Raw genomic sequence first — 17,487 nt, forward strand, 5'->3', positions numbered from 1 at the left:
ACATATTAGTTGTTGCTATATATCTTGAAGACTCCAGCATCCCACTCTCCTACTTTTTTGTTAACCATCCTCTGCCTACCTTTCACAATTCATTCCCTCTCCCCCCACATATACACAGGCTTATTACACCAAACTGGAAGCATCTTCTTGAGACATTTTACCTGTGTAACTACCTATATAAATTACACATGGGGAAACTCATTGCCCTTATTGTATCAGTCCTCTCATTGTACTCCACATATTTAATCATTTACCAATCCCTTGCTTCAACTCCTGTTAGTTCATCTTCCTGAACTCTTTCAGCATCCACGTACTTTTAAGCCTACATGCTTAGCCCCCCCATTTATCCAAGGTAGCCCTTCCATCTGCCAGGGACCCTTACGTATCCCTATCACTGCTGATTTATTAGGATGATACTGTAACCTTCAAAATCACCATCCCAAACTCCTCAAATATCTTTATCACCACCAGTGGTTGCCCCTGCATATCCTCCAGTAAAAGCAAGCAGTAGTTTGCTAAGCAGGGAATGCTGTTTCTCATTCATTGTTCCTTTCCCTCTTGTAAGGCCCTGCACACTTTCTGTTCAAGTATTTCAGTCCTCATTAAAAACAACTTGATGACAGTCCTGTCTCATGTATCTTTTCAAATCTTCTCATCCTGATATACACAGTTTTCCTAATACCTTGATCTACTGACTTTTTATAGAGGGCCTTCTCATACCTAATCCACCTACCCTCTCTAACCACCTGCTGCTGAATACTGTAGTCTTAGTAAATGGCATGCTTTTCACGGGTCATCCAGCTAATGCACTGTGGTGCAGCGGATAGCATCGTCACCTCACAGCAAGAGGTTCTCCTGGTTTGATTCTCATCTGGGGTACATTCTTTGTGAACTCTGCATGCCGTCCGTGTGTTTGCATGTGTTTCCTCTGGGTGCTTCAGGTTCCTTCCACATTCCAAAGACGTAGTAGGTGGATTGGACACACTAAATTGGCCATAGGTGTGTGTGTGCATGCAAGTGTATGGTATGGAAGAAATACCGTGACTAGCTACCAAGCATTGTAAATCTTGGCTCTAGATAATTGTCACTGTTGAAGTGATTCTTCAATCCCACGTGTAAAAATGGGGAAAAAGGGGTTATAGGTGGATGGATCCAGCTAACACCATTCAGTATGCTGATGATAGCTTGTGTTTACCTTTCCTTAATCTTCGTTAACACCATTCAGTATGCTCATGATAGCCTCTGTTTACCTTTCCTTAATCTTTGTTAACACCATTCAGTATGCTGATGATAGCCTCTGTTTACCTTTCCTTAATCTTTGTTAACACCATTCAGTATGCTGATGATAGCCTGTGTTTACCTTTCCTTAATCTTCGTTAACACCATTCAGTATGCTGATGATGGCCTCTGTTTACCTTTCCTTAATCTTCGTTAACACCATTCAGTATGCTGATGATAGCCTCTGTTTACCTTTCCTTAATCTTCGTTAACACCATTCAGTATGCTGATGATAGCCTCTGTTTACTTTTCCTTCATCTTCATCAGCCACATAGAACTCTCACTTCAGAGTGACTTCCTCTCCACTCAAAATTGGAGAGAGAATTCTGCCTAAAAATGAACATTTAAGAAGGCTATTGTCCTTTTGTGCAGATGTAATACTACTGTCCTCTGCAGTGTAACTGATAAATGTACAAGAATTGTATGTGACTTGTATCGGTACGCAGCTTTAAACTTGGTCCCTTCATCAGATTTAACTTGCACATGTCAAATCCAGTACACAAGTGAAACTGTAAACTTGGCTGCCTATAGAGCAAGCCTTACAACTGCTGCATCTTTATCTGCCAGCTGTTTTGTATTGTTCACCTCTTGTTATTAATCTTAGCTCACCATGGCTGAGTAAGCTTAGACTTGCCTACTGTTGCAGCTCCCAATTTGCATTAAAATCATTCTTCAAATGCGCAGCACTGTGGATCTCTAATATCACATACCTCTCCTTTACGGTTTTGACAGATGCCCTCTTTATACACTTCCACTCCTCCAAATGCCCTTATCTCCATTGCGTCATTCATTGGCACAGTCGCACCCTTATATGTTTTGATGCAAATGTTAGTTTTTTTCATACAATCACTGACACAATACCTGATCTTTTCAGAAATATGCAGTAGTTTATTCTCCTTGACAAATCGCTGCAAAGCACCTCAGGTTGTAATTCCTCTCCACTGATTTTTTTTTCTTGCAAGAGGGCTCTGTTATTCCTTTGCAATGACCTCTGGAATCAGACCAGGCTGCATTAATCCAGTGTGTGTGTGTTTGTTTTTTCAGCTTTAAATGTCATGTATTTTTACACACAGCTTTATCTGTAAATATAGTGCAAGTTTACATGTTTGTAATGACTAAATCTTTTTTTAAAATATTTTTTAATAATTGTAACAGATAAAGGACAAATTTTAACTATATATAGGAGTAAAATATTTAAACAATCAACTGATGACTGTAAATCTTGATGACAATTGTTATACATCTTTGTCTATAGAAACCATGTTTGCTCTTTCTCCATTTCTAGTTTGATGTGATTTATGGTAGCTTTTCTCCTAGAGCCACACTTAAAAATGTGCTTCGTCTTATGAGACTTTTCTAGGAGATGCACTGTAAAAAAAAATAAATAAATAAAGCAAGTGCTGCCTTGAAGTTCTGAAGTGGAAGTTTTGAAGTGGATCAAAACCTAACACTTTGTCATTGTGATTGTGTTTTAGTGTTCTAGTGAAGCTTAGTGCAAAGAGCTGGAAAATAAGGGCATTTGTCCACAATGATCTTATTTGTTAGCAAAGATCAGTCTCCTTCAAGTCTGTATTCTTGGCCCTGGAAATTGATCAAGAAAGTCAGTGCAACTATGCCAACACGGGAATGGAGAAAGGAGATTGTGTTGATAGGGATGACTGCAATTAGGGATACAAACAATAGGTAAGAGGAGGTTGGAATTTATTGGAGAAAACTGGTAAATAAACCAAGATATTGGGGAAAAAATAATTAGAGAGGGAAAGGTAATAGAATGGATAGAGGACAAGAATTTATTTGGATTGCAAGGTTGCTTTCCCTGTCAAGGATTGATATCAGAGTATAGACAACGAAAAAGAAAGAGGGGGATCCTGACTGAAAGACCAGCGCTGGTAGAGTTTTTAGTAGAATCTAGGACGGAAGCAGCTGTTGAAAAGGAATAATTAGTAGAGCATGCAGAATATTGCATGATAACTGTATAAGAATCCATCAGGAGAGGTTATAAAAGTTTGGGAAGAGAGATTGGATCAGCAATTCACAGAGAAACAATGGGGGATATGTGTACGCTTCCCAAATATGCAACAAAGTCGAGACAATTTAGGATCTTTGCTTAGAAGTGTTTACATAAGTATTTTTATACTCAAGTATACTCCAAAGAATTTTTTCTCAGGTAGACAACAAATGTTGGAGGTATGATGGGGAAGAAAGAGGTAAGTGAGAACATATTTTCTGGGAGTGCAATGAGTTTGCAAACATTAAAGATTTCCTGCAGATGGCTCTGTAAAAGATGATGGGTGAGCAAATTGGTGTGACTAATGAAATACTTTTTTGAGCTTTGACACAGAGTCAGAATTGCCTAGACATAGTAAGGCCTTGCTGAGTGTAATTATGGTGGCTGTCAAAAAACAGTTACTGGAAAATGGAAATCAAGGTCTAAACCAACTTTACTAGAAATAGTGAATATTGTAACAGAGATAAAACAAGTGGAATTGGGATCTTTAGAAAAGGGTATGGGCAAATACATAGGAAAAAATGGAAATTGTAGGAACAATACACGCAGAGAAGAAATGAGGTTCAAAATAAGGCAATGAGCTGTGTAATGTTTAACTGACAATGACTGGATAGATTGTAAGTGATGCATAATGTTTGCAACTACAGTTATGTCAGTATGGTTTGTGATGTGTAATGTTTGCAACTAAAATTGTGTCAATATGGTTCGTTTTAATATATATAAACGTGTGGTTGCTTATGTCATATGTGATCATTTAGTAAAGATGTTTCTTCCTTAAAAAAAAGAAAAGAAACCCAGTGCAGTGTAATTATATATATATAGTACATGCGGGTTCTGTGAATTCCAAAGTAGTTTTCCTTGAGTAGTATGTATAATAAATGCTTTTGAAATGTCAGCATATTTTGTGCACCATGAGAGAAGGAGAGGTGCAGTGTAAGCATAGCTATTTTCAGTCAGTGTAGTCAGATGTAAATCTTTCCAAGATGTGTTGCCTTTTTTCAAGGAGATATAGCATAGTTGAGCAAGTGTACTGTGTGTGTGTGTGTGTGTGTGTGTGTGTGTGTGTGTGTGTGTGTGTGTGTGTGTGTGTATGTGTATATACACACAAATATAAATGTGTGTGTGTATGTAAAATGTATTTAATGATTACAGTGTAACTGTGTCTTCCAGGAGAGTTGATCAGTAAGTGGATCACTGTGCCATGTTAATTTTTGTCTCGGTGCAGTGTGGTAAAAGCTATTGTTGAATGGTGGTAATGTCTAATGCTTCTTCATTCTTTCATCTTGACCATTTGTTGGCTTAATTGTATACATACATTACACCTGCCTCCTCTTCCTCCTCATCCGTTGGGCATTCTGCACTTGGCTTTGGGTTACCTTATTTGATCAGGTATGTAGTAGATTTTTTTGTTTTTGTCTGCAGATCACTTTTAAGAGAAACCAGACAGATCGACCTTTTCAAATGACCAATTTCAACAGATTTTTAACTTGCTGTGAGATTATGCTGTTAGTTTAAGAGATGCAGGAGAGCGCCATCTGCCTGAGGGTGTACAAAATTGTGTGTGTGTGTGTGTGTGTGTGTGTGTGTGTGTGTGTGTGTGTGTATATATGTGTGTGTGTGTGTGTCTGTGTGTGAGAGAGAGATCTTTACATTTAGCTGAGTGGATTCACTTGTATGGGTTTTACTGAAAACATAGCTTGTGGGTATAGTCATTATTCATATTCTAGTTTATCTCTTCATATCAGTAGGTGATACAGTTGCTTGTTGTTTTTTTCTGAAATTCTGGAAGGTGCTTAGTTATGTAGAGGGGCAAATTTACCGGCATGGGGCTTGAGCATGCCAAAGTAGTCAGTCACAGTGTGCATTGTCATGGGCTTGCATCCATCGTCCAGCATAGGAACTTCCAGAAAAACATGCTAAATTCTGATTGCTCGAAAGGATATTCTTAGAGCTTAAGTGATCTAAGAAGAGGAATCTCCCTGATAATTTGGTAAGAATGTGCCTGTTATATACCTGACGAGCAAGTAAACAAGTGCATCGTCAAAGTTATTTTTAAAACTAAATGTGCTTAGCGATGAAAGATAGATAAGTTATGGGTAAGGCATAAACTGAAGAGAAAAATAGAGAGATACTTAGTAACAGTAGGGCTGGTGCATCCCATTTTGCTGAAAATTTGAAAACTTTGATGTGGTTAAATAAGCATAAGCTGACTAAGTTGGTGAGTAAATTGTCTGGATTCTGGATAAGAATAGCAGGATGTAGAAAAGGTGGGCCTTGTTTGACTGCAAAATTAAATGTTTCATAATAAAATGGCGTAGGAAAATGTGACATATGATATTTGTGACTGAATATTGTGCATAATCTTGTTCTCATTAACAAAGTACTTTGTTTTATTCAAGGTTCCAGTGTTAAATATTCAAGCAAAGATCATCCCTGCTATTTGTACTCTGGTTGGTTCGATTTTCACTTGTGCAAATTATTTCCAAGTGATCCTTACAGGAGGTGTTGGGAAGAATGGTTCTACAATTGCAGTAAGTACACAATTTGTGATTTAAGATGCCCTTTATTTGAACTGATTGCTACAGTACCAGCTGTAGTTGCTAGGCCACTGAGTTTGCTGTATTGCTAGAAATTGTCAGTGTGTCCATCTGAACTGTGTTGTAGAAAAAATCATGGAACTGTCTATGAACAAAGGTACTTCAGATGTCTGGCAGCCAGTTGAACACATGTCCCAAACAGTGTTTCTTCTAATTTTGTTGTAAAGCAAATATTGTAAGCCCAGCTGAATTTTGTGCATCCTGAGTAGTGCAATCAAATAAATGTGTTGCAACTAAAAGACAAATGTTTTATTTTTCTAATATATTGTAGAAGTAATTATACATGTTGGTATATATATATATATATATATATATATATATATATATATATATATATATATATATATATATATATTATTTATTTATTTATTTCCAGTTTGATAACCGGGGAAGTCCACTGGGCCCGAAAGCCCGTTTTCAGTGGAGGCCCGGGGAGAAAAGCTCCAATGATAATACATTACACAAAAAAACACAGCAGAACAGATCTAAACTAATACACACAAAAACACACTCTGTTCTAATAGCATAATACTTTAACAATTTCCAAACAAGAATGAGGTGCATTGGGCACTATGCATAAGAAAATTGATATATTAGTGCAACTGTGAATGTTAGTAAAGTAGGAAAGGAAAGGAAATTATAGATAGAGTTTGAATGCAAGAGCAGGGATGCATGGGAGAAACGAATAAGAAGCAAAGAAATTAAAGGAGAGGTGTCAGAAGAGGATAGAAAAAGAACAGATAACTAATGTTCAAATTGTGGTTGAGTCCAGGAGACCACCTTGAGAAAAAAGTCAAAAGATTTAAGGTGAGAGTAAGCATAGCACTTGAAGGAAAATAAAGGGTTTATTCAGGGAGGAAGGAGGAGATAATGAAGAAGAGAGGGGAGCTAGGGAGAGAGTCAGAAGAAGGGGAACCAGGGGGGTGGGATGGAACTAGGATAAATAGAGATCTAGGTAGGAAGTATACAATTACATTTCCAATTTTGGAAAAGGTGAGAATGAAGAAGAGATTTAAAGTGTTCATAGTTTGTAGTAGATATATATATATATATATCTTTCAAGTGGTACAGTTGGAAAACATTATTTAATTTGAACTATTTTCAGCCTTGAGCCAGCTGTAGGACAGAGCTTTGCATTTCAATTCATTGAGTACACTTATCAGGTGACAGGAGTCCTTACCATGAACCATACAAATAAATCTCAGAAAAGGTGGAAAGAGACATTGGGATAAATAGCACACTGGCAGAAACATCCAGCATTGGGAAAAAAAAAACCTTAAATTCATTTCCCAGAAGTAATATGCACAAAGACTGTGGAGCCAAAGAAACGTGTGCAAAACTAAAGTGGTAAATTGAAACGTAGGTATAGAGATAAGTAGGCATCTTGGCATATGGTGGAATGACATTTTTGCAGACTGTCATTTATCAGATAGAGATATGGGAAACTGCACCAGTTGCTAAAATGTTGTTAAATGGCAGTACTTTTTATAAGGTCACCTGCAAAATGTCAGTTTGGCAAGGAAAAGTTGTATTCTTGCAAGTAAAAAGTTTTGAGATGCAGAATAAAATGACACATGTTAGAATGGTGTGGAGTGCAGAACATTAGCAGCATACAACATGAGTGACACATGGTGAGAAAGGAGGTTCAATAAATTGGAGTTAGCAGTAATAGAAGATGAGCACCTGGAATTCCTATTGTAAGATTCTGTAGTTAGCTTCATCCCAGAACTTTGGATCTTTGACATAAAATAATAGCAGTGGGGCATAATAATAAAGGATATTTTGTGTTAGTGTAGCATCAGTGATGATTGGTATGCTAAGGAGAGTTGAATGCTTTTATGCGTTAAATGGCCTTAGCCATTTTAGTATGCAGTGAGTTATCTCTTGTCCATATATCAGTTTACAGCTGAATGCTTTTGTTATATTGGATTGAAAGCTGCCTTGATCCTTCTCAGTTTTTGTTGTTGGTAAATGATGTCAGGTATGTAATGAGACTTTTGAGAATGCTCTTTGTCCTAGTGCTTAAACCAAAATTAGTTCTTGCATGGATCAGTGCATCTTGTTCCTGCCATCTCCTTGTCTAGTTACTTGTTTTAAGTTGCACTTTTTTCTCTCATATTAGGCTTCTTGCTTAAATTTTAACCATGTATTAGCAGTTGTAGACTACATAGCATTGCTATTCAAGCTGAAACAGCAAAACTACAAATAGAAAACCAGAGATTTCTTTCATTTTTGTAGTGTAGATCACTTAATAAGGTTTAGGTTTTTTTTTTCTCTGTGAGTGTGGGATTTGACCATTTAATATAAATCCCGTCCAGGTTATTCTGCCATTCAAAAAATAACTGTTAGCAAATATTGTCATGTATTACTCATAAAGTAATAGCAAAAGTCTTTTAAGTTTACTGTTTTAGTCGTACTTGGGCAAAAACAACAAAGGTGTAAATGGAAAACCAGATATTTAATTTATAGTAAAGCTTTCTGTTGTCAGCTTTGGCTTTTGTTCAGTCAGTATAAACGCTACTCAGTCCTATTATACCATCATCAGATTTGATAGTAACTTAACACAGTTTACCATATTGTAAAGTGTTAACACACGTCGTCTTACAGTAGCAATGTTAAAAAAAAGACAGCAGCTTAAACACACCACTGTGATAGTCAGGAGGAGCAATAATAATGGGTAAAAAAAAAAATCTTTCTTTTAAAAATGTTAGTTTTCAGGCGGTTTCTCTGCAAACTTTAACATTTGACCTTTCACATTAATACCCAGGTGTATTGTTTTACTGTCAATCTGATATGTCTTAATACATGCATCACCATGTAGTGATAGCTGTATAAATAAGCACATTAACATAAATGCATTATTCTGTATGTGCAAACAGAAAAGCAGAGATTTTCTTTCATGGCAAACATTTTTTCTGTGCGATTGTTGTCTTTTTTTCAATTCACTTTGAGCTCTTTTCAGATCTATTTTTCTGTCTGATAACCCCAAGACTCTGGGACTAAGGCTGGTCTAAATGATCAACTTGTAACCATCTCCATAGTTTAAAATTGTTCCTTAGGATAAATACACAAAATCAGAAGTCTATGCCAGAAAGTTCCCCTGGCATCCATTATCTATGCAAAATTTGAGAATTGTTTATTTTGATGAGCAAATTTCTCCGTATTAGGAAAACTTGATCTTTTCTTTTTTAGTACTTCAGACTCAAGTCATTGAGCTGATGGACTGCAACAGTATCTTTACCATGAAAGACTTCAATTTCGAAGACAGACTTCATAAACTCATCAGTGAGGTCACCACCACAAAGAAGGCTAGTCACCAGTGGACTCCCACAGGCTCCGTGCTGGGCCCACTCCTCTTTGACGTTTACTTCTCAGAAGTCAAAGCCAATGTCAAAGACCTGTGGCTAATCAAGTTCACAGATGATTACAAATTATGAGCAGACATTGAATTCCCTAAAGATGAAAACACCCTTCAGGAAGGTCTAAGAAAGACAAATGTTTGGTGCCGTGGCTTAAAACTCAGTACCAGGAAATACATTATAGTACCTTTTGAAAGTCGGCCTCCCTGGGTAACTATGTCATCAATAAAATGCCCCTAAAAGTTGATTCACTAGGCAGGGATCTGGGAACTCCAGTAGATAGCAACCTAGCTTTCGACCGATGTGTGTCCAAGGTAGTAAAAAAAATTATTCTGTGTTGCACAATTTATAAATAAGGGCTTTATCCTTTTAAGCCACTAGACTTGCAGAACTGAACTTGCACAATTGCATGCTCAGAAACAGACTCCTGGTTTTCATTGTTTGTAGGACTGATTTCCCATTGGGTGCACGTGACATTAATTAATGTTAGTATTGATCTTGTATGTCTCTGTTTACTGAGATTTGTAAGACTGACAAATGTGGTGCGGGTGTAGCAGTTATGTTTAAAGAATCACTTAATCTAGAAAAACGAAACCGTTCCCCACCAGACATCTCGCATGCTGAACTCCTTATCACTCGCCTCCAAATGAATCCTCACAAATCCATTAACATCATAGCCATCTACATACCACCAGGCAACAAACTTGCACAACATAGAATCCCTCCTATCCTGGTCATCTTTTTCTCTATCCCAAGAAACCATCATTCTAGGTGATTTCAACCTAGACTGGTTCTCCTGCTTCTCCGACTCCCCTACCTCATTTATAAAACGTATACAACTTCACCCAAGTTATTAACAGCCCCACCTGCATCGACAAGCACTCCAATAAAAAATCACTTCTAGACTGGATTTTAAACAATAATCCAAACCACGGGTACCAGGCAGGCTGTTTACCAGTCACGCTAAGTGACCATGCCCCCCTACATTTCTACTTAGGATGAAAACGCATATCCAAACCAGCATCTCATACAAATGCACCCGTAGTAAATAATATTTCTCCACTGACACCTTCAATTTACTACTACAAAACTGCAACTGGTCCCCATTAAAAAACCTGCAACTAGACCTAGCTGTAAAATACTTCAATAACAAATTCCTTGAAATATTAAATAATCTTGGTCCCCTCAGAAAAATTTGCCAAAAAAACAAACAGCTACCATGGCTTTCTAAAGAAACAAAACAACTAATGAAACAAAGAGATAAGGTCTGGTCACTATATCATATGACCAAAAATAACAACGATCTCACCCTTTACAAACAACTTAGAAACCATGCTAAGGAAAAACATCATCAATGGTAAAATAAAGTATTTCCTCACCTGCCAACAAAAATTCTGGTAGAATATCAACCATCTCCTTAACCCCGGTAAAACCCCTACCCCTGCCCTCCTCACTACTAACTCCTCTGTGCCCTTAGTCTCACAATTCAGTTCCCACTTCATCAACTCTATCACTTTTCTTCTAGACAACAAAACAGTCCCACCACTCACTGTCCCCTCCCCTACCTCTGATGCAAACTCCTTCTCCTTTGATCCCATTTCAACTGCCTACATACAAAAACTCCTATGTAAATTAAAAGCCTGCTACTTGGCTGCCAACCATTTTCTAAATGAATACCTAAAGCTAGCTGCCCCATCCATCGCCCACCCCATATCATTACTAATAAACCACTCTATCTCCAAAAGAAAGAATAGAAAGGCATGAACAAAGTCAGGAAAAGACAACCAAAAGTGAGGATTAGAACAAAACAATTACTGTACTGTAGGCAGATAGATATCTGTAGGACAGTGTAAACATGCCTTTTGGATTTAGTGCAACTGATTTCAGGTCTTTCGTCCATCTGGACAAACAAACATTTTGTGATGTGACTTTTAAATTGGATACTTTTGGAAAAGTTTTAGTCACTGTGAGAAAAAAAGAAAACATGTTTTTCCATGGAATACATATCTGCTGTCAGAAAAAGACAGTGTTAAAGAAAGAAATGTACTTGCAGTTTAGGTGAGATAACTTGAAGGTAATATATGAGTATGTTTAATAAAAATGTTGGAAACACTGTAAAAACAAAAGCCCATACAAACAAAGTATAGAAATGTTTGTAATTGGGGGATGGGAGGTTAAGTTACTTTGAAAAGGGAAAATTATTCTGTAATGCATTTGCCTAGTGTGATGTATGTTGCTGAATTAACATTTATGAGACCACCCAAAACATCTTTTTGTGGGGGATTCTTCCCATGTAATAAACTCACGTGATAAAATTAGAGGTAATCAGTGCAGAGAAAGGGCATATACCACATATAAATTCTACATTCATTGTGGTAGAGAATGTGAATAAACATTTTTAATTACGTAGAACGTATAAATATTTCTGGAATATTTTAAAACAGCATGGGGTTGGTTAGTAAGATTCTGAAAGTTTTGAGATCTGCATGTAATAAAAAAGTATCTGTTTAGTGAATGGGTGGTTTAGTAAAAGGATTTCAGTGAAACTGGGTGTGAGACAGTGGTTTGCTTTCTGTAGTATGAATTTCGTTGCATGTAAAAATCAGTATTTTATGAGAGTACCTATTTGATTCAAGGAATTGTTAATTCACTGTTTTGATGTTATGCAGATAATATAAATGCTAAGAATATGTTTTGGATTAAAGATGCATTAGTGGCTTTGAATAAAAGGTACTTACGTGTTATCACCACTAGATTTTGCAACATCTTTTACTTTCTTGACTTTTACTAAAACAGCCTCACTGAAGTGTAATACGGAAGGGTAGACTGTCAGAAAGTCTGCTAGGATATCGGTGGTGGTTTTAAAAACTATTAAGACTGATAATTTTAAGATTTGTGGGTAGCGTCCTTTAAAGACGTCAAGCGTTGAATTCAGCGATCACAGTGGTTGCATGCGTACATATGTTGGGCTGAAAGGAGTGTGGGCGTACTATATTATACACACGCAGAGTTTAAACAACAGATTAGGTGCTTTCCTACTGTGGAAAGGATTACTTTTACTGCAGTTCTTATGGCGAAGGGTTATTTCTCAGCAGTACCTTGTTCTTTTTGGATGTATGAAAGTGTTACGAAGGTTAGAAACCGGTTTTCTGTAATGTTTTTGTAGTCTTAGGTAGGTTTATCATTGAAACGGCTGATAAAATAATAAAGGTTTGAAAATAGATTCCCTCCTTTACCGACAGCATGTGAAAGGGAACGCATTTGAAGTAGAATGGGACTTGCTTAACTGACACGAGATGCTGGCGATAAAAGGGAAAACCTATTTTCAAACCTTATTTTTTGAGCCGTTTCAATGATAAACCTTCCTAAAACTACAAAAAGATTACAGAACACATCTCTAACTTTCATAACACTGTATAGCTACTACTTGACCTAAACAGAAGCAACCAGCATTGCCACAAAACTCTTGTTGCAATAACACGTAAGTACCGAATAAACTATAGTTAAGAATAGGGCTGAAATTGAATAATGTAAAGAATAAAGGATTGGCAGATGCAGTGAAGATAGGAGTTTACTTTCAGAACACGAGATTTTATTATGTATTACATTTGGCAAAAATGAAGTAATAGACAGTGGCAATATTTAATTGAGAAAATGAGAGAAATGTCTGTATTTTGGAACCTTTTAGATTGTGATTTAAAAAGAAGGTATACTTAATAAATTCAGTAATAATGGGAAAGATGGCATATTTGACTAATGTGTATGTGATTCTGTAGGGGTGAGAGAGAACTTCTGCAGTTTTCAATATTGTTTGGGGTTCTTGGTTAAACCCAGTTAAAAGAGCTGCATTACAAGGAAGAGGATTAGACTTGATGCACTCCATAGTATATGTAACAGTGTTACATTTATATTGGATTTTATAAAGCAGAAGGGATGTAAAATGGAATAATTGACATGTTGTGTCTGTTTTAGTCTCCAGAGCCTGCCAGACAAGGGATAGCTAACTCCCACACTCTAGTGTTCTGCTGCTCCCTGTTGCAGACTTTGGAATTTGATATTCTCATTCTCCCCCTTTTTATAATCCTTAAGTGGGGCCAGTGTCCGCAAGTTATTTGCTAATCTGTGAAGACCCAGTCTGGGAATTACATTCCCTGTTTGTGCTTTGATGAAGCCAGTATGTTCACACTAACTGTTAGGGTGTAATGACACCCAGCAAATGTAAAGCATACTCGATGTCACCAGTGGAGCACATCCTCTAATAGATGTCACTTTTATAGGCAATGGGCACAGCAGTTTAGACAGAAAGACAGTTTTAACTGTTACCAGTCACTGGATCATTTACTGCCTCCTCCTGTGGGTGGAAACCCAGTGGTTCAGATGTGTCTTTGTACCTTCCAAACTAACACAGAACACACTGGTGCAAATCCATCCCCAAAGCTCAGATTTTAACCATAGTTCAAACAGCAGGCAGAACTTTCCACTACTCTGGCTGGGGTTAGACACCCACAGCAAAGTACTAGTCTTTTGATTAACTATAGAATTGTCAAGCCAACCATATCTCATCAAGAGGTCATTAAACCCAACGTCACTCCCTCAGTGATGATACTATTTTATTCACAGCATCATTTTGAAGTATGCGTGATAACTTTGGGAAGTTCAAAGGCAGAATTTTTCCAGCTTACTGGTATGCATAAATATGTTCCTTGTTTTTATTAATATTCTGAAATGAAAACACACAACTGTGTATTGTATAGACAGAAAAAGAAAACACTCACCAACCACAATAGTTCTTACAAGCCTGAGTGCTTCCTTTCTAAGTTACTTGTCCACTCTTCATGGTTATACTCCACAGTTAAATTTTCATATACACTTTGTCTGAGACTTAAATGGTGACAACTTCCATGCATTGCCCTGTAATTTAGCAGAAGAGAATTCTTGAGAATATGTATTCTCAAAAGTCATTGAAAACAACTCCATTGAATGTGAAAATTTCACAGTTTGATGTGCTTTATTTGTACTGTTGGTATTTTTCAGTGATTGTTTTGCACTTTCCTGTTGCCCTTCATATTTAAATAATTAGTGTGCGAGGGAAATGTTATTAATTGACATGTTTAAACATATCTGTACTGACAGTCATAGACAAAGTGACTTGAGAAAGGAAGAAGCAGAAGTCTGTTTTTTGAAATGAAGAGTTAGATGTGTGACTAGTTAAGCTGTGAAAGAAAGTAACTTTTAATTAAATGTGACTGTGGAGTGAGTGCCATCTGGAGGTCAGAAGAGGTTTTTATACGCACTGCGTTTTGATGATTGTGAAAGCTTTGTGAATTGGGTACATATGCACAACTTGTATGGAAGATAAGACCCAAGGCAGCATGGATTTGCGACAGGAAGGTGATACACCTGATATTCTTATCTAGTTAGCCCGGGTTTTAAAGAAGGGCTGTGAATGTACCTTATTGTACTATAACAAGACGTTTAACACAGTACCACACATCAGACTGATCAAAACCCATTTTTTTGTAGTTTGGGTAGGTAGTATGGGTAAAATATTGTCCAGATAATTGACTCAAAGGGCTACAGTAAATGGAGATGACTGAGTGAATGGTTACTGGCAGAGTACCATTCCATAAATGATGTTGCAGGAAGTCAGATAGAAAGATTCATTTTTGTTGTTAAGGAGGTGCAAGATTGATGTTGGTAAAGGCTATGTAAAAAGCAAGAAATAAGCCTTAGCAAGTTTGGAAGTTGTGGCGGAATAAATTCTATACAGTAATATATCTGTTTAGCAAAACAGCATGAAAAGAATACACAAGTGGGGTAGCTGGAGACATAATAGCAGTAGTTGAAGAAAACCGTTGGTGCAGTCACATTAGCTGACCTGAAGGTAAGTAAGCAGTCTGTGAGAGTGGCATTGAAAGCTGACAGAATACTGGGATACAGGGCAAGAAGCACTTACCAGTAGGGAAAAATAAGTCGACAGTTGGTGAGTCATCTGCAGCATTAAACACAGTTCTGTAGATCATGTTTGTATAGGGACAATAGAAATATTTAATCACATCTTGTTCTTTTGTTCTGCACTGCATTAATACATCAGAATCATTATACTTGCGTTTTATGTTTGTGTGTTATACCCCCAAATTACTATGATGGAAACTGCTATATCCTGAACTATGTTTTTTCATTTTTTTCTTTTGCATCACCATAGTGTGCCACAGCTTAGCTGTAACAGATGTGGTTGGTTTATAAGGTGAAGTAGTTTGAGTCAGTATCTTCTTAGAATCTCTGTAATCAGCATTATTTTTCCTTTTCAGAAAATGTCTCTGATTAATGCTATTTGATGTTCATTATATTAAACACTGCTGCAGTAGCCTTAGCTATATGAGTTATGTCTTGCCAAGCTTCCAAAGCTTCAGGGCACCTACCATAAGCCCAGACTCATTCAGCTTGAGCTGAGCTGACACAAACAAAAGTTTGGGCACAAAGCCCTCTAAAGCCTTACTGCCACTGAAGAGTATGATCCTCTGAGGCTTCCAAGGGTCTATGGTCAACTTGTGCAGTTCCTTTGCTGGCCAGATAAGTTCACTTTGAAGACAAAACTTCCATTTTCTTATTTGTGTTGCTGTTTTATCACCTTCTTCATCAGGAAAGTTATTTGAAAGCGAAGTGTGTTGTGTTTTAGTAAACTGTCATGAGACTGTAATGTATTTTTAAACAGAGCTTTAATTTTTTGTGTTAGTTTAAAAGTAGTGTAAAGTAACGGAAGACATTTTTTCTGTGGAGAAATTGTGTTTATTTTAATTTTGTGGGGTTGACATTGTGCTTTCGATTGCATTTTGCTGTGTTTTTCTGTCAAAAATTGAATCTTTGTAGACTGGTAATGTTTACCAACATTTACTGTTAGTCTCCACAGCAGAGAGTCACAATTTTCAACTTCACTATGGAACAGATTACTGGTCCCAAGGTTGGCTGTCTCCCAGTCACAAAAAGAAAAAAAATAAGCAAACAGCCTTTGCCACCACCACAGACTAGCAGTTTTTCTCAGCCACAGGTGGGTGACTCTGCTGAAGACATTTGTTGTACTTCAGACCACTCATCTTTTACGTAAATCCCTCTGGTGTAGCACCTTCAGCCACTATGGACAGGGAGTTAGCTATGTTCCTTGTGACTGTATGGGTCCCCTCAGTGGGCAAGGGACAGCCAATCTTGTCAGTCCTGGGACAGCGGAATAGGAAGGGTTTCCCTGTTGTGTCAGAATGTTGTACCCATCTCTGGAGAAGCTGCTACTGCTGCCATTAGTAACATGGTAGGCCCACTTTTTTGTCAAAAGAAACAGAAAACCAAGCATGAATTACTCTTTCTGAAATTTTTTTAGATAGGAGTAGTGTACTGGGTCTGGATCAGGGTTAAACTCCGGCTATTGATCCTTCTTGTAAAGTGGTTTCTGGTAAAAGAAAGAGGGATACCACTTTTCCTGAAGAGATTCAAGATTCTGAATTTGAACAGGAAGATGCATGGACACACACAGTTCTTTTGTTCTCAGATTTCTGATTCACACTCTGAGAAGAGCTCAGATGATTCCATCCATATCACTGTTGCAATGTTCTTTACAATCGTGATCCCCTGCCAAGGGCAACCCGACATCCTGCCATATACCAAAGCTCTTTCACTGTAAAGGGTACACTGTACATCACACACATTCTCCCTGTGCACTGAGTAGGGCATTAAGATGACATCTGAACGTACCATCCTCTGAACATTTTTGCCGCCATTCCAAATGCATCTGTGATCGCCTGTCTTGAATGTCTGTTCATCTGCTGGTTTTACCACTTTCAGATAAGTGCCATGTTGGGGTTTTTCATTTTATATATTTTACGCTTGCCTTGTTATCTGGTTGTTGGGTTTCATGTCATCCAGAAAGGAGAAACACAAGCAGTGTTTGTTCTGTTTACCATTATTGAGTGCCGTCAGGGGTCAGAGCCTTCAGAATTTTTCAAGGCTGATGTCCCATTCATAAAGAAGCAGAAAACTAAATGTATTTCCCATTTGCAATGATCCTCAAAGTAAATGGCAGAACTTCAGTCAAGGCTTGTTTAATGCCCTTACGGCTGTCAAGCCACCACAGGGTATTTAGATTCCTGTTTCCCCCTGGTCCTCTTACCCTTTTAAGAGGCCTAGGCAGCAGGATGCTTCTGAGGAGGAGGATGCTGATTCTGATGAAGAGTCCCTGACTCATTCCTCCCAGATT

The 17,487-nt window shown here is 37.6% G+C and overlaps 1 protein-coding gene across 1 annotated transcript in view; it reads left to right on the forward strand.

The window, feature by feature from the left end:
• The window catches only part of CEPT1 (choline/ethanolamine phosphotransferase 1), a 615,941-nt gene that overhangs the window by 498,679 nt on the left and 99,775 nt on the right, over positions 1 to 17,487 (forward strand). The window contains exon 5 of the mRNA XM_044076652.1: positions 5,686 to 5,817. Coding sequence (XP_043932587.1) covers positions 5,686 to 5,817 — 132 coding nt within the window. The remainder of the gene's footprint in view (positions 1 to 5,685; positions 5,818 to 17,487) is intronic.

This window comes from Protopterus annectens, chromosome 7.part0 (assembly GCF_019279795.1).
Source record: "Protopterus annectens isolate FY-2018-M chromosome 7.part0, PAN1.0, whole genome shotgun sequence".
NCBI lineage: Eukaryota > Metazoa > Chordata > Ceratodontiformes > Protopteridae > Protopterus > Protopterus annectens.